Source organism: Astyanax mexicanus, chromosome 8 (assembly GCF_023375975.1).
Source record: "Astyanax mexicanus isolate ESR-SI-001 chromosome 8, AstMex3_surface, whole genome shotgun sequence".
Lineage (NCBI taxonomy): Eukaryota > Metazoa > Chordata > Actinopteri > Characiformes > Acestrorhamphidae > Astyanax > Astyanax mexicanus.
In genome coordinates, this window is record NC_064415.1 from 42,983,812 (window position 1) to 43,008,163 (window position 24,352).

General features: G+C 40.0%; 1 protein-coding gene and 1 long non-coding RNA gene across 2 annotated transcripts in view; both read left to right on the forward strand.

The window, feature by feature from the left end:
- Positions 1–201: 201 nt before the first annotated feature.
- On the forward strand, positions 202–3,455 carry mycb (MYC proto-oncogene, bHLH transcription factor b). Its single transcript, XM_007233041.4, has 3 exons — positions 202–606; positions 1,186–1,885; positions 2,580–3,455. Exons 2-3 carry the CDS (start codon positions 1,207–1,209, stop codon positions 3,077–3,079), a joined length of 1,179 nt encoding a protein of 392 aa, XP_007233103.2. The 5' UTR covers positions 202–606; positions 1,186–1,206; the 3' UTR covers positions 3,080–3,455.
- Positions 3,456–12,119: 8,664 nt separating this feature from the next.
- LOC103038501 (uncharacterized) overlaps positions 12,120–24,352 on the forward strand; it is a 104,560-nt gene continuing 92,327 nt past the window's right edge. The window contains exon 1 of the long non-coding RNA XR_007440428.1: positions 12,120–12,393. This is a non-coding gene — a long non-coding RNA (uncharacterized LOC103038501). The remainder of the gene's footprint in view (positions 12,394–24,352) is intronic.

Here is a 24,352-nt window from a genome sequence, read left to right on the forward strand (position 1 = left end):
GAATTTCCCGCTGTATTGAACCCTGGCCGCGCGTGTCTCAGCTCCGTGCTGTAGTGAGTGTAGTGGAGTGTACTGAGCGGAGTGAGTGCCGGCTGATAGTAACACCGTCACTGAGTTCCCGCTCCGCCCTCCGCCGCATCACTACCCCCCAAATAAGTGCGCGCGGCACTCATTCCCACTTTAAAACGTTTTCGGCAGACGCGGGCGAGCCCACAAAACGAAGAGTTCGACTAAGTGTCGTTCAGTGCTTCATTTGGCGTATTTGAGAGCGCGCGGGGATCGCGGCGGCGCTTCCTTTGATTTACTACGCAACTACCATTTGGCGGGAAACGCCACAGCGGTGGCGCATTGATACCTCGGGTGAAGCAGCACGAAAATCCGTAGTATTAAAACGCGCTGCTGGAAAATCCTGCAGTAAATGAAATCACAGCCGCGCTGAGGGAGGAGGAGGAGAGGTGCCGCCGCTGCAGGAGAAGAAGGAGAGGAAGGCGTGAGCAAAAGCCGGCACTGCGGACTCCCACACTTTTGGATTACTTTCACTTGACAGCACTTGGCGACTGTTTTAACACGCTTACGCTGCGTTTTTGGATTCAGTGCTGATAAACGGTGAGTAGCCCACTAATTACAGGTCTTCTGCTGAGTTCTGCATTAACCTAGTTATCTTAGTTTTACTAGTTAACTATATCCTTCATTTTCACACCTCATTTAACAGCAGTGTTTAGTAACAGCAACAGCTAGTTAGCTAATTACTGATTACTAATTAGAGCTGCTTAATTGATGATGAGTCTTTCTTTATTTTTAAATAACTAGCTAATATTATGAACAGCTGTCAGCTTATTTTCCTGAGAGATGAGATCCATATTTTTAATAATATTCTATATGCCTATTATTATTATTTTTTTTTTTACTTACACTATTTAGCTATTAGGTTTTATTTTCTTTTGTTAAATACGTCTGTTTGGCACAATTTCATACAGAATATGTGAATTTCTCTATGGGATTTAAATCTATTTATCATTAGATATTCTCATTTAGTTAAGTTGGCAGGTTCTGTTCTGACCTGACTGTGAAAGGAGCTGGACCTTAATAATAAAGGAGATCTTATGTCTTATGACTGAGTGTGTGATAGATGGAGGAGTACATGCACTAATCTGACCGTGTCTCTTTTTGTCTTTCTGTATTCAGACTGTCAGCAGTAGCAGCAGCATGCCGCTGAGCTCAGGCATGGCGAGCAGTAAGAACTACGACTACGACTACGACTCCTACCAGCCCTACTTCTACTACGACAACGAGGATGAGGGCTTCTACAGCCAGCAGCACAGTCAGCCGCAGCCCCCGGCTCCCAGCGAGGACATCTGGAAGAAGTTCGAGCTGCTGCCCACGCCCCCGCTCTCCCCCAGCCGGCGGCCGTCCCTCAGCGGCGGCAGCAGCCCGAGCACCAGCCCGTTCCCGTCCCGAGCGGACCAGCTGGAGATGGTCACGGAGTTTCTCGGGGACGACGTGGTGAACCACAGCTTTATCTGCGACGCGGACTACTCGCAGTCCTTCCTCAAGTCCATGATCATCCAGGACTGCATGTGGAGCGGCTTTTCCGCCGCGGCGAAGCTGGAGAAGGCGGTGTCGGAGCGGCTAGCCTCGCTGCAGGCTGCCCGCAGGGACGCGTCGAGGGGCGGGTCCACGGAGGACGCCGGCCCGGGGCGGCTGGGCTCTAACTTTGGCTATCTGCAGGACATGAACGCGTCCGCCACGGACTGTATAGACCCCTCTGTCGTGTTTCCCTACCCGCTGACGGACTGTACAAAGCTGGGCAGGGCGCCCACGCCGACTTTACCTCTGGATACTCCTCCAAACAGCGGGAGCAGCAGCAGCAGCGACAGTGACAGCGGTGAGTCTGAGTCTCTCACACTGACTCTGTGCTAAGCTAACTAACTATCCGCCTTCAGCCTGTGGGCGCCTGCTTTACTTTTAATCAGTTTTGAGGGAGAGCTGGGTGGTATTACAATATTGTATCTTATCGTGATTAACAGTTTGGAGTAAACCTGCTTTTCTAAGTATATTGTGGGTTTTGTCAGTGCTTAAAACATTAGCTACATTGACTTAAGTTGGAGCACTAAAGTTAGTTGGATTGGATAGTGGATTGATGGATAGCTATTTACCTACTTTACTCAGGTTGTGGTATGTTGTGAAATATATGTAGACTTCCCTCCCCTTCATGTTGGTGACTTATTGTGTCCAAAACTGGTTTTAAAACGGTTCTGTATGAGTTTTTACAGTTTTGGTGGGCACAAAATGCATTTTCAATGAATGTTCATAGAGGGAGTACACATATTTGTAGGGTCTTTGAGAGCACAAAACGCAGTACACAAACTAGTTTGGTATATTTAAGACCATACACATATAAGCCCCAGTTTCTAAAAGCTCTGTAGCTAGATGAATATAGGTCAGAAATGCAGTTGTGGGTGTCCTTTCATGTGGGTTGAATGAAGTGGAACTGAAGTGGGTGGGTCTGTGAAGTGGGTGGGTCTGCTGTTGACCGCACGTGTCAAAGTTTGACGTTTTGTTGTTTTTCCTCTACCCAGATGATGACGAAGATGAGGAGGATGAGGAGGAGATTGACGTAGTGACAGTGGAAAAGAGAAAATCTGTGAAGAAGTCCGACCCCGTGGTGTTGAAGCGCTGTCATGTGAACATCCAGCAGCACAACTATGCAGCTCAGCCTAGCAGAGGGACTGAACAACCTGCTGTCAAGAGGCTTCGCTTCGAGGGAGGCAGGTCACTCCGGCAGTCCAGCCACAGTCACAAGACGTCCGACTCTGAGGACAACGACAAGCGCAGGACTCACAACGTGCTGGAGCGTCAGAGGAGGAACGAGCTGAAGCTGAGCTTCTTTGCTCTGAGGGACGAGATTCCAGACGTGGCGAACAATGAGCGGGCCGCCAAGGTAGTGATCCTGAAAAAAGCCACGGAGCACATTGCCAGCGTTCAGGCAGAGGAGCGGCGTCTCCTGTCTGTCAAAGAGCAGCTCAGGAGGAGGTGTGAACACTTAAAACACAGACTTGAGCAGTTAAGCAACTCCTGAGCTGCTGCTGCTGCTTATCTTCATGGACTTTTTTTAAAGCCTTTCGGAAAGGTGTTGTAATGGATGCTCATGACTGCCCCCTGGAGTGAAGGACATGATGTGGGCGGGGGCGGTCGACGGTGTCGGCACTGCATCACTGATGCAATCGGACTTTGATTTGTACCCTTAAAGCTGCCTCAGTCTGAAGCAGCTGAGGCTATAGATTTATTTGTATTTAATTTTATTTTTAGTAATGCCAGTCAGCAGTCTGTGTACTGTTGGTCTTAACTTAACGTTTTGTTTTTGTAAATTTTGTACATATTTACACAGATGTATTGAAGATACTGTTGATTTGAATCATAAAAGTGTTTCTTTATATAAAAGGTGTTTGAATACATTCTATGACTTGCTTGGTGTTTGTTCTACGACTGCTTCATTAACCAAACAAGATTTGGTTGTGCGTCATAGTCATTGATCTCAAAACTGGGGTAAAGGTTATGGCAAAAATGTTTTCTGATCCTCAAACAGGGCCATGCATAGAAGTACTAAATTCAATAATACCCTAGTTATGTTTTGTAATAAAAGCATGTATGTAATAAAACTGGGAGGTCTAAGCTCTAAAAGTACTAAAGATGTTGCACCCTGTGATTAGAATACCATTTAGACACAGTACTGTCCTGTTGCTTACCTCTAAGGCCAGTGTATCTTTAGACAGATAGCCTGTAAATCATACCACATGTGCTTGAAATAAGGATGCATCATCTGTAGTTTTGCTTTGACTGTTTTCTCTAGACAGTTCTAGCACTGGCTTTTAGGAAAAAAGCAGCCTCTAGGATTTGGCACAGTGCCATGCATGACTACAGTTAAAAGACTTCACCCAGTTAATAGTTAATCAGTGGTTGCTTAGTAAAGGAAGTGGTTATGAGCAACAGTTTTGGCACTGTGGTCAGATTGATCACTGCTTATTTTCTATATAATTTACATTGTTAATTAGATTAAGCATTTTCACTAAAAATCAAAACGTTATGGATTTACAAGCCATCCTTACATCTTCATGTAGACACAACAGTAACTTCATGTAAAATGTTTTAAAGAACCTAATTTAAGAATTTAATGGCTCATAGCACCAATTTACATGGTAACCCATTTACATGGGTTCCATTATTAGTAATGCTAAAAGCATTACATGTTAAAGCTTTGCTGCAAGGGGGGAAAGCAGCCTGTCCAGCTCAAACTGATTAGGCTTCTTGACCAAAATTACCAGTATGACGAATCTGGTGGACTAGCATGATCACCAAAATCAAATAAAACACACTATACTGGTAAGGGAACTACCTAACCAGCTTGCGTACTGCCAAGGGTGTCTCTTCTCCTGGATTATCATCTTTCCAGCCACTCTGACCAGGTTACTTAGCTTTAATATTGATTCAGTGGTAGCTGTGAATGAAGCAAAGCTCATGTCAGTGACTTGTAAGAAGCAGCATATTGACATTGAAGGTTATCAACACAAAATACAAGATTGGATGTCAGAGAGAATCATGGAATGAATCCAAACCAATCCTGTAACAAATGTAGCCAGAAGCAGCACACACTAACACTGTGTGATGTGGTGTCATATTAGCTGAGTGTTTGAGTAGTCTGAGAGTTATGGGCTACTTGTATATTGTATATTATATCAAGGTTTATGGAACTGAATTATTAATGGGATTGGGGTGCTTTGGTTCCCAGAGATGCATTCTTTGTTGCTTTTAGCATGCAGTCAAGGAATGCTGTTGACTGGTGATAAATATACACTCTTAAAAAGCTTTCTTCAAATACTATTAGGAAATAAATGGTACTACATAGAACCTGTACAGCTGGTCTTTTTATCATGTCAGTGCTAAACAGACATGACAAAGGTAATGGGACATCAGTATTAGAGCTTGGATTGGACCTGAGCCCAACCAGATCCACCACATAAGCATATGAGCACGATTTAAACCGGACATTTTTTTAATAAGTAGAATGTTAAATCTGAGCTTTTTAAAAACATTTATTGGCTATTTGAATTAGCAAAATCTGTTCAGAATGAGACACTGAAGAAGCATTGACCTATAATTTAAGAAAAATGTTTGTTAAAAACAGATATCCAAAAGATTGAAACACAAACAATGCAAACAATGGTCCACAGGCATATACATTATGGTTTAAGAATATAAAATTCTTCGTGAACAAACAACATTTTTTATTTTGATGTTATAGCCTAAGTGCTAGAAATAGACCACCAACAAGAAACATACATTTACACTGACTTTCCTCTACAATAATAAAGCGTTAAAACTAAGCTTTAAAAAAATAGGTTGTTTGAATGAGTGAAATCTGTTCAAAATGATGTTAATTAACATTGCAACACTGAAGAAGCACAGACCTTTTATAAAAGAAAAAGGTTTATTAAGAACAGATCTCCAAAAGACACTAACAATGTGAACTATGATTCACAGCCTAAACATCAGCAAATTAGGCTACAAGAATGATTTTAACATGATTTAAGAATAGAAAATAATTTCTAAACAAACTATTTTTTTTATATTGAGCTTATAGTCTAAGTGCTAAAACACACTAAAAACACAATACAGCAATGCACTGCACAATCATTAAACCGAAATAGACCAAGTACAGTAACATAATTTACAATGACTTTCCTCATTCTGACTTGTACAACTTTTTTAAAAACACAGTTTGATTTGTGACTTTGCTAGATTGTGATTACCACACCCATTTTCTTGAGCCCGACCCCACCCGACCCAGGTCGGGCTGAGATTTAACACCACTTTCCTCCGGCTGGGTTGTGAGAATAAACTCTAATCAGTATATAAATGGATTATGAGGTGTTACCTCACACAAGGCTTGGGGACACCCACACCTGCATAAGTTGTGAGGCTGTTGCGAGATCACATCCACATTCAGTGCAAGAGGCCCCACAACCCATTGCAGCATCGTTCACTTCTATGGGACATGAGTTGCACATATAGGGATGTCAGTGCTGCTTGCTATTTATGTCAATCAGTGCTTCATTTTTGTTGGTTCTTTTCATGGGTATCATTTGTGGTTGGCTTATCTGCCTGGTATGGATTTCTGTAGCGTAATTAAATCTAGATATGTTATTTAGAATTTATTCTAGAATCCCAGTATCATAAAGAGTAGTATTTTGGTTTTGGTAGATGTGAAAGAGTTCATTATAGTTGTTTTTATAATCACTGTATTTAAGGCAGAAGCTTTTAATGGAAGAGGAAATGTTTGGTCACAAAGTGTGACACACATAGAAGTGTGTGTGCCTTACACCTAAAGTTCCTGAAACTGTGCATAAATCATCATTAATCCTCAGTGCTACACTGTAGGCCTGGATTTGTTGAATTAACTTTAATAATTTGGGGACATCAGTTGCCTTAAAGTTCTTAAAAAGCAATGTTTACTAAACATTTTAATTAATTAAACTTAAAGCTTTAAATTAATATGCATAAATTGTAAGTTCATTTACCGTATTTTTCGGACTATAAGGCGCACTTAAAAACTTTTAATTTTCACAAAAATTGACAGTGCGTCTTATAATACGGTGCGCCTTTTGTATGGATTTTACTCGTCAGGTTGTAAGGAGCAGTAAACACACACTCCGTGCAGCGTTATAGAGAGTTTCAGTGCTATACAGAGTCCAGAGCCGTGCAGCTCCGAGGCTGAGCAGCAATAGCATTAGCTAGATGCTAACCGCTAAGCTAGCTAGCTTATTCACTGAGATCAGTATTATCTAAATTTTACTCGTCAGGTTGTAAGTAGCAGTAAACACACACTCCGTGCAGCGTTATAGAGAGTTTCAGTGCTATACAGAGTCCAGAGCCGTGCAGCTCCGAGGCTGGAGCAGCAAATAGCATTAGCTAGCTTATTCACTGTTCAGAGATCAGTATTATCTAAATTTTACCCGTCAGGTGTAAGGAGCAGTAAACACACACTCCGTGCAGAGCCGTGCCGCTCCGAGGCTGGAGCAGCAATAGCATTAGCTAGATGCTAACCGCTTAGCTAGCTAGCTTTTTCACTGTTCAGAGATCAGTATTTTCTAAATTTAGCACTTTTAATACTGCTGGAGCAGTATTATTAGAGTTAGATGCTAATCGCTAAGCGTTCACCGTTCAGAGGTGAGTTATCGGCCTGTAAGTCTGTGCTGCTTTGCCTGGCTAGCATTAGCTAGATGCTAAGCGCTAACTCTCTCAGAGGTGAGTTTTATCAGCCTGTAATCTGCTTGTTTACCGTGTTAAAACAAGCTACGGGGGACGAATCGCTAGCTAATATCTCACTGTCTTACCAGAACACGCAGGATTACTCAGTGTAACGCTGTCGTTTAAGTTTGGGTTAACTTTACTAGTTTAGGTGACTAGCTAGCGTGCTAGCGGATAGCTATGCTAACGCTGGTGCAGCAAGCCTTAGTGGACATCTGGAAATCTAAGCTTACTGTAAATAAACTGAAGCACGTTACTCACCCAAATAAACAGTTTTCAGGAGAGGAATCTGTGTAGATTAATATCCAGCACTCGTTTGACTTCGAAAGAGCTATATTTTGTATACTGAGACGCTCCACCGGCAAGCGACCACCCCCGGTGGGGGAAGGGAAACATGGCGCCACCCCTGTTCACTTTGATATAGGCACCCTTTCTAGTGTCACTTAACGCGCCTTATAATGCGATGCGCCCTATGTATGGAAAAATAGCAGAAAATAGGCGTTCTTTGATAGTGCGTCTTATAATACGGTGCGCCTTATAGTCCGAAAAATACGGTAATTGATGTCTTTTTAGTATAGCACACAGCTAAGAAAATGATGCTTGGTTTTACACCCTACAACATCAAGGCCAGGTAGTTAATCATACTACGTGAGCTACAAGTTTACCTAAGATAGCCTGGGAGAATGACTACACACTGACAGTGGGTGTCAGTGACTGCAGGACACACTCAGTATGCAAATAGGTGGTGCCAGAAGCCAATGAGAAAGACGCTATCAATGGCAATAGACTATAAAAACTTTTATATTATAGGCTGATTTAACTTAAATATTGTTCATTGAAGTGTATATGTAGCCACAAATGTTCTTATAACTTAAAATAGTTTATTTGACTTTAAATTAATTTTGGGTTTAAAGTACAGCATCTGGCAATCAGGCTGTTTCTGTTTCTCTCATCTGTTGGACACGTCAAGGGTCACTACAATGACTTGGGAACAGGTGTGTCGTGCATTAGCCTAGATTTTTCCAGGCCATTTCTGCAGCACAGCAGCAAAGATGGAATGGAAATATGGGAAATGGGAGGACATTCATTCCCTGGCTGAAGCGAATCAAACCACCACAATGATGAGTAGAGGAAGGCCTTTAATTCCCTCTTCCTTTACACCTGCTTCTCACAGCCAGTAAGACTGGCAGGCCTCAACCTCATGCCGAAATTTGGGATGCCAAAGCAGAACTCGTGACTGACGGGATTTGCATTAAATTTGCACTGAACATATTACAACATCTTAAAAAACGATTTACTGAACTTCAGTTCAGAAATGAAATTCTTCACTAGTACTTGTGGAACAGAGCAGAGGAGAGGAACACACATTGCTCCACTCTTATTGAATGTGGACATCGGCGCTCTAAAATCACAGCATGTACTTTTAACTGTGTGCTTGTGTCTAAAAATCAATACCTCTATTACATGTGAGCATTACTGCAGCATGGCAGGTTGTAGTGCCCTTAAATTAACCCTTTAGTGTCTGTGATCAATTCAATAGGTCTACTAGTCTAGTTAATGCTTCCTGCTCGTTTGAATTAGTGTGTCTGAAAGGTTTATGACCTGACATTTGCTGTGGTAAAAGATTTACCAGAGGGTGCAAAAGTGCTGAAAGTTACCCTTACTATGTCCACCTTCTTGTCTGTATTCTTAAGAACCACTTACCCTCTTTAAAAAACAGCTTTAACCTTTTTTACATACCCTTCAAAATATACTAAAGCCTCTTTTACATATCCATAAAAATGACTAAACCCCCTTTTACATATGATTACAAACTACCTAACCCCTTTTACATATGTGTAAAAAATACTCAACCCCCTTTCACATATCCCTAAGAACTACTTAACCCCCTTTAACATATCCCTAAAAACCTAAAAACAATTGTTGTCTTATTACATTATTCACAATTTCTTGTGATTCAGATGACAGATTCTGAGAGATCCTGATTTTCCTTCAGATTTGCTTGCACACTATTCCATCAATGAAGACAATCCATCATGGCCCAAACTAATATACTACCACCACCATGTTTCACTAACAATAATTTTTTTATGCTGTAAGGTAGAGTTTTCCTTTCTTTAAACATAAAGCTACTGGAACCAAAAATGTCTATTTTGACTCCATTCATTTAAGGATTCAAGGAGATTTTATTGTCATTCGCATCACATGTGGTACATGAACGAAATTGTGATCTCACGATCCAGTTTACACCCAAGAGCTGTTATTGCTCCATTAGCCCTCTGACCTGTTCATGAGAATGAGCAATAATTTTAGCCAATCTGAGAGAGGCCTTTAGTTGCTTAGACGTTACCTTGGATTCCTTTATGAGCTTGCAGTCTCTTACACACCCTGTTCTTGATGTGACCTTTTCTGGTTGAGCACTTCTGGGAAGGATAATAATGATCTTAAATTTATATGACTGTAGATTGGTGGAGTCTAAACTCTTTAGAGATGGTTTTGTTGCCATTGAGTTACACAAATTTGACAACTTATTCAACTTAACAAAATCAAACTGATTTGGACTTGGAATCACACTTGAATCACACTACCTTGTCCTTACCACTTAGCCCTATCTCTCTGTTTTCTGCATGCGTAGGGGTAGGGTGTCCTGATTCTTGTTAGGCCGGAGGAGTAGGGGGTAAGTATAAGGGCTACCATTCAAACTGAGATTTTTCAGGGACACACTCAAGACAGAGGGGTGAGAATCACTGCAATCAAATGATATTATAGCTTAAAGTGTAGTTTCAATTTATGTCCATTTTCTTTATAACATGCTTTAAAAAGTAGATAGTAGTTTGTCTCAGTAGCTAGCTAGCTGACTTTCCCGCTCCACCTTAAAAGGTGCAACAGATGGCAGAGGCTGCAGCATTTAAGATGGAATGGAAAAATGTAATAAAAACTAATTAAAGCTAATTTCAGCTCCCTATCACAGAGGAATTAAGGAAAAGGCAATTATAATGAATTGCTGTATCACCTGCCTCCCTTTCTAAAGACATATGATGCCCTGAAGTTAACTAGTTAACCAGCAGCTTTGCTGAACATTAGTGATCCATTGCTATATACTGTATCTGTCTGCATTCTTCAAGGCTTGTCCCAATTCTTAAGGGGAAGGATTTTATCCCTTTACCTGGAAACTCTGTTCAAAGGAAAGAGTTACACTCGAAAACAAGGGGTAAAGGTACAAAACGGGTCCAAAATGGGACTGGGCCATTGTCTTGAAAACTGCAGGATGATTTACATGATTTACAACAGAAAACAAGAAGAAAATGGAAAAAAATGGAAAAATACTAAAATAAATTGGATAACTATATAATTAACCATAATTAAAATAAATCTCATATCTTTCTATATATATCATTTAGAGCATTTATTTGTAGAACTGAGGAATGGTCAAAATAATAAAATGGTACAGTGCTTTCAAACCTTAAATAATGCAAAGAAAACAATGAAACAATAATGTTCATGTTTTAAGAGTTCAGAAATCAATATTTGGTGGAATTATCCTTTTTACACAGCTAAAGCCTTTTACACAGCTTTCATGATTCTTGGCATGCTCTCCTTCAGTCTTTCACACTGCTTTTTAGTGACATTATTCCACTCCTGGCACAAAAATTCAAACAGCTTTGTTTGATGTCTTGTGACCATCCAACTTACATCTTACATGAGAGGTTTTTCAATGGGGTTCAGGTCTGGAGACTGACTGTCCACATATTTGAATGTCAGTCAGTAACCGCAGGATGACATCAAGAGACCAATAAAAAGAATGGCAAATGGCAGCTGGGGTGAAGTGCATTGAAATAACAGTTTAAAGCAATCTTTTAGAGGCAGAACTCAAACTAGAAAAATGATCTTCCTTAAAGAGAAGCAAAGAAGAGCCAGGCAGCAGTTTGCAAAAGATCATAACAATTGTACCACAGAGGACTGGAGTAAGATCATCTTCTATTTTTTTTTTTTTCAATTTTCAGCTTTGTTCAACACCTGGGCATCAAATGGTTAGATGGAGACCTGCAAAGGTAAAATTTGGTGGAGGATCGGTGATGATCTGGGGATGCCTCAGCAAGGCTGGAATTGTGCAGTTTGGTCTTTGCAAATGATGCATGAATAAAGCCAAATACAAGGTTATCCTGAAGGAAGACTTGCTTCCTCCTGCTCTGGCAATGTTCCCCAACTCTGAGGATTGTTTTTTTTCAGCAGGACAATGCTTAATTCCACACAGAAAGATCAATTAAGGTGTGAATAATAGGAATATCATATCAAGACCTGTCATGGCCAGCCCAATCTCAAGACCTGAACCTCAATGAAAACCTCTGGAATGTAATCAAGAGGAAGATAGATGGTCACAAGCCATCAAACAAAGATGAATCGCTTGAATTTTTAAGCCAGGAGTGGCATAAGGTCACCCAAAAGCAGTGTGAAAGACTGGAGGAGAGCATTCCGAGACACATGAAAGCTGTGATTAAAAATCTGGCTTATTCTACCAATTGAACACTTCCTTAGATAAAACTTTAGTATTGTTGTTTTTTAAATGAATATGAACTTTTTCTTTGCATTATTTTACATTTGAAAGCACTGCATGTCTTGTTAATTTAACCATTTCTAATTTTCTGCAAATAAATGCTCTAATTTACAATATTTTTATTTGGAATTTGGGAGAAATGTTCATAGTTTATAGTTTCTGGAGGAGCTGCAGGTCAGCTGAGGGTCTCCTCCTCCTCCTCCTCCTCCTCCTCCTCCTTCTTCTTTCCGCTGAAGGTGCAGAGCTGCGCCTCGTGACGTCAGCGCGGGGACGCGATGCGCGTGCGGCGCTGGAGCACATGGAAGAGCGCGAGGACGGGATTTAGCAGCGCGGCTAACGGTCAACGCTACCGGGGAGAGAGGGGCATGAGGGTCCCGGGAGAGCGGCGGGCGGACCGGAGGACAGGGGAAGGAAACGGGAGGGTTTCTGCAGAAAGAAGAAGCTCTGAGGAGAAAACTTCACCCAGACTGGAGCCCCAGCTGAACCTGAGGAGCTCCTGAGAGCTCCTCCTGCTCCTCCTGCTGCTGCTACAGGTGTGTGGAGCAGCTCCCTGTTACTTTACTGAGAGAAACATGTTAAAACGATATCTTTATAAACCGATTACACTCCTTTAGTTACAGTGTAAACAAAAGTTAGCATTAGCCTCCCTCCCCCCTCAGCTGTGTTTCTGTATCTTTAAATATCTGTAAGTTACCAAATATCTCTTATTTCTCCATTTAATATGTCTATTATATAATATATAGTATTTTTTTTCTGTGAGTTAAGTGGAAATCTCTAATATCCATCTGTTTCTCTTCAGTTTTGGTGGTTTAAGTGCATAAACTGGGAGCTATAGCTACACTGGTTTCATAGCTTTATAGATACAGCTTTGGAAAAAAATTCTCAATTAGTTTCTATGAATTTGCTATTTATAGGTATATGTTTGAGCAAAATTAACATTGTTATTTTATTATATAATATACAGGTAACATTTCTCCCAAATTCCAAGTAAAGACATTGTCATTTAGTGCATTTATTTGCAGGAAATGAGAAATGGCTGAAATAACAAAAAAGATGCAGAGCTTTCAGACCTTAAGTAATGCAAAGAAAACAAGTTTATATTCAGAAAGTTTTAAGAGTTCAGAAATCCAATATGTCGTGGAATAACCCTGGTTTTCAATCACAGTTTTCATGAGTCTTGGCATGTTCTCCTCCACCAGTCTTACGCACTGCTTTTGGATTAATTTATGCCACTTCTGGTGCAAAAATGTAAGCAGTTCAGCTTGGTTTGATGGCTTGTGATCATTCGTCTTCCTCTTGAATATATCCCAGAGGTTTTCAATGAAAACCCCAAAATAAGTGTCTAAAAAAAAAAAAAAATAGAATATTATATAGGAGCGATTGGTACGTTTGACAGTGTGGGCAGTGTGCCAAGTCCTATTGGAAAATTTAATCCGCATCTCCGTAAAAGTTGTCAGCAGAGGGAAGCATAAAGTGCTGTAAGATTTTGTGGGAAAACACTGCACTGACTTTGGACTTGATAAAACACAGTGGATCAACACCAGCAGATGACATGTCTCTCCAAACCATCACTGATTGTGGAAACTTCACACTAGACAGAGAAGTGTAATGTGCCTTTACAAGCATTTTTTAAGACGTAAACACTAAAAGTAACACTTACTTGCTTTTTTCACAAAGGAGGTGTGGGCCAATCTGGACTAGGAATGCATATGATAATACCATGCTAATGTACTCGTACTCACCAAGGAGGCCCCAATGCCAACATCAATACTTGGTGCACATTGCTTTGCTATCAAAGAGACTACTTCATTTTTGAAGCGGAATAATATTCAGTCCCAGATCCACAGCACAGATAGCACGAGTGAGAATAAAGGAAGAGAGTCAGAGAACACAACAGTCTAAATACCAGCGGTTAGCCACAGTGCTAACTGCCAGCTTTGACAGGCATCGGGGAGTTAGATGCCATACGGACTGTTATTTTGAGCTGGATTGCTCACTGATAGTTGATAGTTGATGGTGTGAGCATGATCAGAGCTAGAGACATGCCTCCCTGTGATATTGTGAAAGTTGCTGTTCACAGGGATGAGTCATGGGTCAAACCTGAGTACCTTGTTCCTCCACTGTGTGTATGCGTGAGTACTTGCCTCTGACCTTTCCTTAAGAAGTTGGATATCATTAGATATCATTTGATCCTGTATAAACACCAAGGCGTTGGCCTCTGTCAACTCTCATACTGGCCTCACACATTTTTCCAGCAGTGCAACAAGTGGCTGTCACCCAGGCAGAGTCTGACCTCTGGACAGGCCAAAACCCAACTCTCCCCTGCATTGCTGTTCCCTGCCAATGACCACTCCCCTCTGCGCTTTAGGATAGCAGAGGTTCCAGCTTGGCTGGTTGCATTGTCACCATGATTTATCATAGCCAGCATGGCCCATTCACAGCATTCGTACGCAGCTCCCTTTTCAATTAAGACCACAGCATCCAAATGAGGTCAAGGTCTGGCGTGGACGCCATGCGGAAACAGAGGTCACTGGTGGCGAGCAGGGGTCGAAGGAAAGCATAATGTGTGTCTGAAGGGACTGAGTCGTGCTGTTTCGGACATGCCATTTGTCTGGCACGTGTATGGAGTGCAGACATCATCACTCATGGGCCGGGATGCACCTCGGGGAGTGTTTGGCAGCTGGTGGAGCAGACAGAAGTGAACACTGCAGCAGTACGGCTGAATTGGTTTTGATTAGAGGAGCGTAAATGCTGAACTGAGCATACAGGATGGCAGTGTGTCGAACGTAATGGACCAGGCAGCACAGGGAGGTGCCGTTCCCTCATGGGCTGTGGGGGTAAATTAGATATATGGATTGTTTGGTTCAGGAAATCATTTCTGCTCTGTCAGCTCTCCAGTCTCAATAGTTGTATGGTTTATTGTGTCTTCTGTTGAGTTCATGTACTATATAAACCTGTACAATAGTGTTTCAGTGTTACTTCAGAATCAATCATATATACAGCACGGTGAGATTGTCATGGTACAGCTGAAATAGAGAAATCTCCCAAGAGTGTTTTGTGGAGAACTCTGAACAGTACCGTCTCAGAAAGTATTGTTGAAGTGTTTGAGAATATAAGCTGCGATACTAACTGGAAAAGACATGGAATTTGAAAATAGCAGTTTCCAAGCCTGGATAATAAAGTTTGAAAAAATAAAAATACCCAGGCAGATTTGGAAAAGTGATGGAAATTTGCTTTACAAAATGAGTGTTTTTCTCATTTTTCTCCAAAACACTTCAAGGATTCACGAGCGCCTGCTGGTGCCTGTAGGACTGTGGATGGGTTGGGTGGTTCAGTGAGAGAAAAGAGGGGTGTGTGTCTGTGTGTTTCTCACCACATTTTTCATCATGTACATTTTAAAAATAAATATTTAAATTACTAGGAAAATTCCTAGCTCTTTTTAATTTCCATAACCTTAGTCTGTAAGCGTTTGTTTAGTAATGTTTTAGAGTGGCTCTAAAAGCAGTTTATTCCTCTTGTCTTCACACATTTAATTTATTTTACCTGATTCTAGGAGTTGACTGGTGATGTACGTATTAAACATATTAAATGTTAAATAGTTCAGTAATAAAAAGTCTCTATGACCAATAAATTTACTTTCATATTTTCTTTGTCCCAGTATTAAATAATTAGTTGGTTGCTTGTAATATCCATTATATTGCTGCATGCAGTTCAGTTCTCCCGGTGAGTCTGACAGGTTACACAGCTGTGTGTGTGTGTGTGAGATTTTAATTTGAAACTCTTTCAAGTTTATCTCAAGTAAATAATTTGTGTTTTTTTATTAGTGTTTAGGCATTTTTTTAGGCTGTAATGATCATATCTTGCTCTCTCTCTCTCTTTCTCTCTCTCTCTCTCTCGGCTGTATATGTAAGTACATAGACTGATAGTGGCGGCAAGAAGGCGGGATTTAAACAAATGCATTTAAAAATGATTCTAAGTTCAAAGTTTCAAATAAAAGATTCTAGCGCATGATGTTTGCTGAAATTATGAACCACTGTTTACAGGTTAGCAGCGTATAGAATCAGATCAGAGTTAAATCAGAAGAATTAAAATGAAGAATGTAGTCTTCATTTAAACTCTTCCTGTTTGGAGTGTCCAGTTACACTATTGTAACACCTCCCACATCTAACAGTTAAACACTTTAGGGATGCCCAGATTTAACAATGAAATGTAGTAAAGTGTTCCATATCTGCTGCTAGCAGATGGAATGGTTTTACGGTTTTTTGCAGGTTTGCCAACTCTGAAAATGTGAATTGTCACCACACAATTGATTTCTGGCAATTCTATGAAATGTATAGCTATTTCTCCTCCATGCTAATATGTGGTTCACACAGCTGGAGTGAGAATTGGCCACTGAGAGCAGTGGAGATGTTTGTGCACACTTAGTTTTATAGAGGAAGAATCAGCCAAAGTATAAAATTATAGGTCTCATTTTTAAACAATAAAACACATGGGGCTTCTACAAAAAATATTACAGTGCCTTGCAAAAGTATTCGGCCACCTTGAACATTTTAACCCTTTGCCACAGACTTTAAATAAAGATGAAATTGTAATTTTTTTGTTAAGAATCAACAAGTGGGACACAATCGTGAAGTGGAACAAAATTCATTGGGTATTTTAAACTATTATGAGAAAAAAAATTGAAAAGTGAGGTGTGCAATATTGTTCATTTTGATGGAGAGCATTGTTAGGTTGGATGGAGAGCGTTTGTGAACAGCAGTTTTCAGCTCTTTCCACAGATTCTCAATTGGAAGTCCGGTCTGGACTTTGAATTGGCAATTCTAACACCTGGATACGTTTATTTGTGAACCATTCCGTTGTAGATTTTGCTTTATGTTTTGGATCACTGTCTTGTAGTTCCAAGTCTCAGGTCTTTTGCAGACTCCAGAATGGTCCTGTATTTGGCTCCATCCATCTTCCCATCAATTTCAACCATCTTCCCTTTCCCTGCTGAAGAAAAGCTGGCCCAAACCATGATGCTGCCACCACCAGGTTTGACAGTGGGGATGGTGTGTTCAGGGTGATGAGCTGTGTTGCTTTTCCGGCAAACATAACGTTTTGCATTGGGGCCAATTTTTTTTTTTTCCCCATATGACCAGAGCACCTTCTTCCACATGTTTGGTGTGTCTCTCAGGTGGCTTGTGGCAAACTTTAATGGGACATTTTTGGGGAATGTTTGAGAAATGGCTTTCTTCTTGCCACTCTTCCATAAAGACCAGATTTGTGCAGTGTAAGACTGATTGTTGTCCTATGGAAAGAGTCTCCCACCTCAGCTGTAGATCTCTGCAGTTCATTCAGAGTGATCATGGGCCTCTTGGCTGCATCTCTGATCAGTCTTCTCCTTGTTTGAGCTGAAAGTTTAGAGGGACGGCCGGGTCTTGGTAGATTTGCAGTGATCTGATACTCCTTCCATTTCAATATGATCTCTTGCACAGTGCTCCTAGAGATGTTTAAAGCTTGGGAAATCTTTTTGTATCCAAATCCAGCTTTAAACTTCTCCACAACAGTATCTCAGACCTGCCTGGTGTGTCCCTTGGTCTTCATGATGCTCTCTGCGCTTTAAACAGAACTCTGAGACTGTCACAGAGCAGCTGCATTTATACGGAGACTTGATTACACACAGGTGAATTCCATTTATCATCATCAGTCATTTAGGTCAACATGGGATCATTCAGGGATCCTCACTGAACTTCTGGAGTGAGTTTGCTGCACTGAAAGTAAAGGGGCCGATTAATATTGCACACTCCACTTTTAATTTTTGTATTTCTAAAAAAGTTTAAAATATCCAATAAATTTTGTTCCACTTCACAATTGTGTCCCACTTGTTGTTAATTTGTCAAAAATATCATATCTTTGTATTTGAAACCTGAAATGTGGCAAAAGGTTGAAAAGTTCAAGGGGGCCGAATACCATTGCAAGGCACTGTATATATGATGAAATGAAGCTGATACAAAGTCACCATCACTATCAAGATCTCTAGGGCTGCATAGTATTTAAAAAAAGAATATATATATATATATATATATATATATATATATATATATATATATATATATATATATATATATATATATATATATATATATATTAATATTATTTATTTATTTATTTTTTTGTTCTGCAATATTGTGATTATAAACAAATACAGACATTTTTTACTTGCAAATGCAGAAAATTTCACCAGGCGTCAATCATGAATCATGTCATAATATTGATTATGCCCTCTGTGCATCAGTGATTATATTAAAATGGGTGTAGTTACTGCGGCAGATCTGAACTATGACGGTCTAACTAAAAGATGAGGGCCAGAAGGTAACATAGACATTCATATACTGTTTAATCCTATTGCTTTTTCTTTCATGATGGTTGTCATGTCCTTTAGCGTTCCAACTGAACAAAGAATCTTCCTGGGCTAGAGACCTTGATTAACCTCTGTTGTTTGCAGGGGAAGACTGGTACTGAGCTCCTCATGTTTAGAGTGTCTCTGAAATAGTGATAATATCACCAAGGCTCATCTTGTTCCTCTATCCTGGAGGTCAACAGGGCCGCTGGCATTCTCCCAAATGCAGAGAGCTCTCGCTGTGTCCAACTCCGGTATGGACTGCTGTGGTAAGCAGAGCCTCTCTAAGAGTGGATACGCTGGCTGTGCTTAACATGGAATCGACGGAGGGCTGAGTATCAGAATGAATAAAGTGTTTTGCTCTATATCCTGAAAGCCTTGCTGAATCAATATTGTACTTGTTTTATTTCAAATTTCTGTCAAACGTACAGCTTTACTGCAGTAAAGAATGGAAAATGTCTAACTCAGGTAATTATACTTGAGTACTCCCTTAAAGAGGCAAAACCATGACCAAAAAAACAACCAGTTTAGAATGATCTTTACTTATTTAATTGGCTCTATATATTAGTGCATCTCAAGAAAAATAGAAAGTAGAAAATCATTGAAAAGTTACTTTATTTCAGTACATTACATTACATTACATTACATTACATTTGGCAGACGCTTTTGTCCAAAGCGACTTACAATATTGAAGTGCAAATGATAGAAGAGGTTAAGTACAAAAATAATAGAAGTTAAAAATAAAGCATCTATAAATAGGGCCTTAAGGAGGTCAGAGGGAAATAATGGGATAGAGGAGTAGAGAAGAGGAAGAAGGAGATTAGAATTAGTTAGCTTGTTAGAGGTAATTCAGTTCAAAATGCGAAACGGATATATTATATACCAGATTTTTCACACTATAAGGTGCACCGTATTATAAGGTGCACTATCAGTAAACGTCTATTTTCTGGTCTGTTTTCAAACTCAGGTGCGCCGGGTTATAAGTTCTCGCTGCTGGGTGGGGGTAGCTAACTAAGTTAAGTAAAGCTAAGCTAAGCAAACAAAGCTGTAAAAAAAGACTTTCTTTTAAAGACAAGCGAGAACTGAATGTTAATCTACACAGATGTATCTCCTAAAAACTGTTTATTTGAGTGATTAAAGCACTTCTGTTTATTTACAGTTTAGATTCCTGAATTTTGTTAGCATTAGCGGTAACCATGAGCGATTAGCGGCTAATGCCGCCTCACACTGGTTACTCAGTGTAACGCTAAGTCAGGGTGATACTAGCTAGTGGTTTGTCTAACATAGCTTGTTTTAACACAGTAAACTAATACTACTGCTAATACTACTCCAGCAGTGCTAGCCGGGGTTAGCAGCAGGCTACAGACTGATAATACCTCCGGTTAGCGGTTAATGCTAATGCTACTTCAGCCCCGGTGCTGAAGAACTAAACTGAAACTCCTGTATAACGCTGTACTTCAGTGGAGTGTCTTTACTGCTGCTTTCAACCTGACTGATAACATTCATACATAAGGTGCACCAGATTAAAAGGCGCACTGACAGTTTTTTGGGGGAAAAAGGTGTGCCTTCTAGTGGGAACAATATGGTAGATGTATTATCTAAAAATTATTTTTATTTTTTAATTATTATGGCTTACAGACAAAAAAAAACAAAAGCCAGTGTCTCAATTTTTGTTTAAATTATATAAGACCAATTGGTACATTTGGCATTGTAGGCAGTGTGCTAAGTACTGCTGGAAAATGAAATATGCATCTCCATAAAAGTCATCAGCAGAGGGAAGCATGAAGTGCTGTAAGACTTTGACTTTGGACTTGATAAAACACAGTGGATCAACACCAGCAGATCACATGACTCTCCAAACCATCACTGATCATCAGTAAATTTTACATTTTATTTGTAAATCAAGAGATCAGAGTCTGGAGGAAGAGTGAAGAGACACACAGTCCAAACTGCTTGAGGTCCGGTGTTTAGTTCTGGTTCCAGTCTGCAGTCCAGCAGTCCAGGTTTATCATTTGTGCTAACACTGCTCTTAAAAAATCCTAGCGGCTTGGTTAAAATGTATTGGATTACATTCAGTTTTTAGAAAACAACAGTCCTGCTTCTCTCAGTCTACTGATGCTGAGTCTAGCAGTCTGCCATTTCTCACCAAGTGGTACACTAGCCAAATGTAGACTTTAGGAGCCTGTTTTTAGGGCAGTGGGGAGCATGGTAACGAGTATAAGCTTTAGTTTTATAGCCCACCTCTGTTCACTTCTAGCATTCTGAAATAAAGCACTTTTAGTGGAATTAATATAGAATACATTTTCCCTATCCTAGCTATTTGTTCCTGCTCGTCAGTCGATTTCAAAATGCCAGTGCCTCGAGAACTACCTCAAGGTATTGTGTGTGTTTGAATGAACAGCCTTTTTTTTTTTTAAATAACCTACCTGTCCACTTTCAAAGTTCTTAGGGTGTCTTTTTTAAAATGTCAGGGCCCTCAGAATTCTACTAATGAAGTATGGACCTACTACAGCTAAAACTGCTGTAATTCAGAATGCTGGGGGTGAAATAGGGTTGGGCTATTAGACAAAAGTTCATATTAATTATTATGTTTCACTACAACCCAAGTCCATTTCACACCGGATTTCTGTTTTAAGTTCACTCTGCTCACTTTATTTTTTACTCTTTCTCTATTCCTGTGGGTTATTTTTAGCTGACCTGCATTAAACGAGGAATTAAACCACTCTTAAGCAATAACACTGCAGTAAGAAAACATTTAAAGAGGCATTTGTATCCTTCGGCTTCTGCTGAGCTTTGTGATGTAACGGAATCACTTTAAGCCCCCTTGTTATTCAATCCTTAACCAGGTCAAATGTATGCCTCCATTTGTTGAGTCACCGCTTATGAAGTCATTCATCCAAGTATACAGCGGTGTTTACTAACAGCTGCCTCTGCTTAAAAAGAAAGAAAATGCTTTTAGTCTCAAAGGTGATGTTTCATCTTTAATCACCGTAATAGAGGAAGTGCTCAAAAGACCCGTTTTCCCCCCAGTGTCATTATGAATCATCCAGATTGAATCGTTTTTGGTTATGAGACAGCAACTGCTCATCCCGGCTAACGGTAACAGTATCTCGAACAGAGGGGAAAGATCTTGCCTTGTCCTTTTATGTGTTCTAGATGAGGAACCAAAGGTTCACGGACCGCTGCTCTTTTGCAGAAGCCCTGCGGCTCCCCGGGGAGGCTTGAATTGCTACAGCAGGCCCCTTGCGTAAGGGAGAGGAGCTTGGCTGCCATCTGGAGAAAATGATACTATCTCCACTGGTTCCTGTCATTTAAAGTGCTTGATCTCTGCTGGGCTTCTCTCTAGACGTCAATAATGTCACTAGGAAAAGGCTGTTTTTTTTTGTCAGCTGTTATATTTTATGCTTCTGGTCGTTATACCTGTCCGTCTTCCGCAGGCACAGCATCCGGAATCCCTGAAGTCGTTTCTGTGGCACTTGTATGCATGTATCTGTGTGTATGTCGGTGATGGACAGTGAAGTTTGCTTTATGTTATTCCTGAGACGTGTATAGGGGCTTATAGGGACGTATAGACACAACACGGCCAAAGCTATTTAATTATTTAAGCTGGAGATGCGTACTAGAGAGTTAGTGAGGAAAGTCACCTCGCAATTGTGAAATATAATCCTGCAGAGGTTCTCCATGTTCAACCGGACACAGCTTTGTGTGCTCATGTTACATCTAGAGAAATGGTTGCAAGACATGACCAGAACCTGTTTGTTTACTGTTCTAGGGTTTCAGAAACATGATTTTTTTTTGTTGTTGTGCCCACCATATTTGTGTTTGGGCTTTGCCTCTCTGTGTTGATATCAATGGGGAAAGATAGCTAAAATTAGGAGTTTTGCTTTAGAGGAAGGGAAGAAAATGTACATTGGCAAAGTCAATATAAAATCTGTAAATATCTTGTGCAGTACTAATGACTAATCTTAGTCAACTTAGTCAGCTTAGTGTAGCTTGGCTTATCTGGAGTGTTCTATCTACTTATCAGTATGTTATACAAAGTGTCTCAGTTAATCATTAAAAAGTTATTTTATTTCAGTAATTCAGTTTAAAATGTGAAACTCATATATAGATGTATTAAACACTAGGGGTGGGCGATATGGCTCTAAAATAATATCACAATATTTCATGGAAATTTCACGATAACGATACTTTTGGCGATATGACAAAACACTGAATTAGAAAAATTATTTAGAATTTTATTATTGCATGCAATATGATATGGCTAACTGAGATATTAAAAAAAAAGAATTTTATCAGATTTGTAACAGAAGTCAATGATTCAGAATGTCATGATACTAGTAATACACTTCAAATATCTCCATATATCCAGGATTAAAATTATATAATCTTTCTCTAGAAGGTATATACTGGGAAATGAGAAGAGTGTGAATTTTTCTTTTGCTAAAAATGGCAAAAAAGTAGTACTCTGTTGCGATGATTAGGGGTGGGTGATATGGCACAATATTTCAGGGTTTAATATCATTCACGATATATTTTTTTTTGGCGATATCACGTACGATACGATATGGCACACCCTTATTAAACACAGAGTGGTCTATTTTAAGTGTTTATTTCTTTTATTATTGATTGTTATTGCTTACAGCCAATGAAAACCTAAAAGTCAATAACTCAGCAAATTAGAATATTATATAAAATCAATAGGTACTTTTGGCAGTGTGGCAGTGTGCCAAGTGCTGCTGGAAAATAAAAAAGAATCTCCATGAAAGTTGTCAGCAGAGGGAAGCATGAAGTGCTGTAAGATTTTGACTTTGGACTTGATAAAACACAGTGGATCAACACCAGCAGATGACATGTCTCTCCAAATCTGGAGGAAGAGTGAAGAGACATACAGTTCAAGCTACTTGAGGTCTGGTGTGAAGTTTCCACAATGGTTTGGAGAGACATGTTATCTGCTGGTGTTGATCCACTGTGTTTTATGATCAAGTCTAAAGTCAAAATCTTACAGCGCTTCATGCTTCCCTCTGCTGACAACTTTTATGGAGATGCAGATTTCATTTTCAAGCAGGAATCTATATGATCATGATCATCTATATGAGTTCCACATCTATGTATGAGTTCTACATTTTGAACTGAATTTAAATAAAGTAAAGTAAAATAAAGTAACTTTTTTTATATTTATATTTTACGTAACACTATTTATTAGTTTGTTGCTATGCACAATTTGAGGTTTAAAAGTAAAATGTTAGCTAAAAAGTAATCTGATTTCTTGATTTAATCTAAGGAATTTTCAGTAAAATACTCGATTACTAAAATTTTCTATAGCTGCAGATTTAGAATGCTATGGGATTCTCTCTACTGGAAAGGACACCCTTTGGGTCATTCTCCAGTAAGGGTGGTGGAAAATTATTCATATAGCATATTTTTTTTTCTGCTGAAAGTTGCAGAAGGGCATCTATTGATGGGCACTTTCTAAGACACTATCAGTTCACATATAAACATTATCTAGAGGGCACATTATTTATTGCAGAAAGGTGGACCGCAGCGCGCTGTTTATCACTTTTTTTCTTTTTCTTTTTTTTGCACAAGAGAAGGGCAACCAATATGGCAATTTCTCCCTTTTTCTTCCCTTTTTTTCCCTTTTTAAACCAGCCTAGAGGGCACTTTAGCCATGCATTTTTAACCATGGGGCACAAGGGGAGTGCTTGCCACCCCATAAAATATTGCCAACCTATAAAAATATCCTTCAAGATTTCAAATGTCTCCTCTTTCTAAGTATCTGGACCTATGAATCAAGCTTGTGGTGGCCTAGATACCAGAGTATTTACTCAAAGTCCTAGTGTTTACATCAATCACAGAATCACTGCGGTTGACCAGTGCACAAACCACCGAGGAAGCGAAAGTTGACACATCAGACACCCCTGGAGGTATGTTAAGGCGCAGTGAGCAGGCCTTCAGCTGATTTTGCCCCAAGTGGTTCCTTGTCTGAGAGCGACAGTGCTGATTAGAGAGGTGTTAGTTTATTTGACTGGCAGGGGGCTTCCTGGAACAGACGGAGCTGTAGGGGGGGGGGAGACGTGTCCTGCCCCCCCCCCCCAGTATTGATTCCCCTT

What these genes read in the sequence shown, in the direction of transcription:
- mycb (XM_007233041.4), top strand. Translation starts at nt 1,207, where the DNA reads ATGCCGCTGAGCTCAGGCATGGCGAGCAGTAAGAACTACGACTACGAC. An exon ending in CAGCAGCGACAGTGACAGCG is followed by an intron (nt 1,886 to 2,579) that starts GTGAGTCTGAGT and finishes TCCTCTACCCAG; the next exon opens with ATGATGACGAAGATGAGGAG.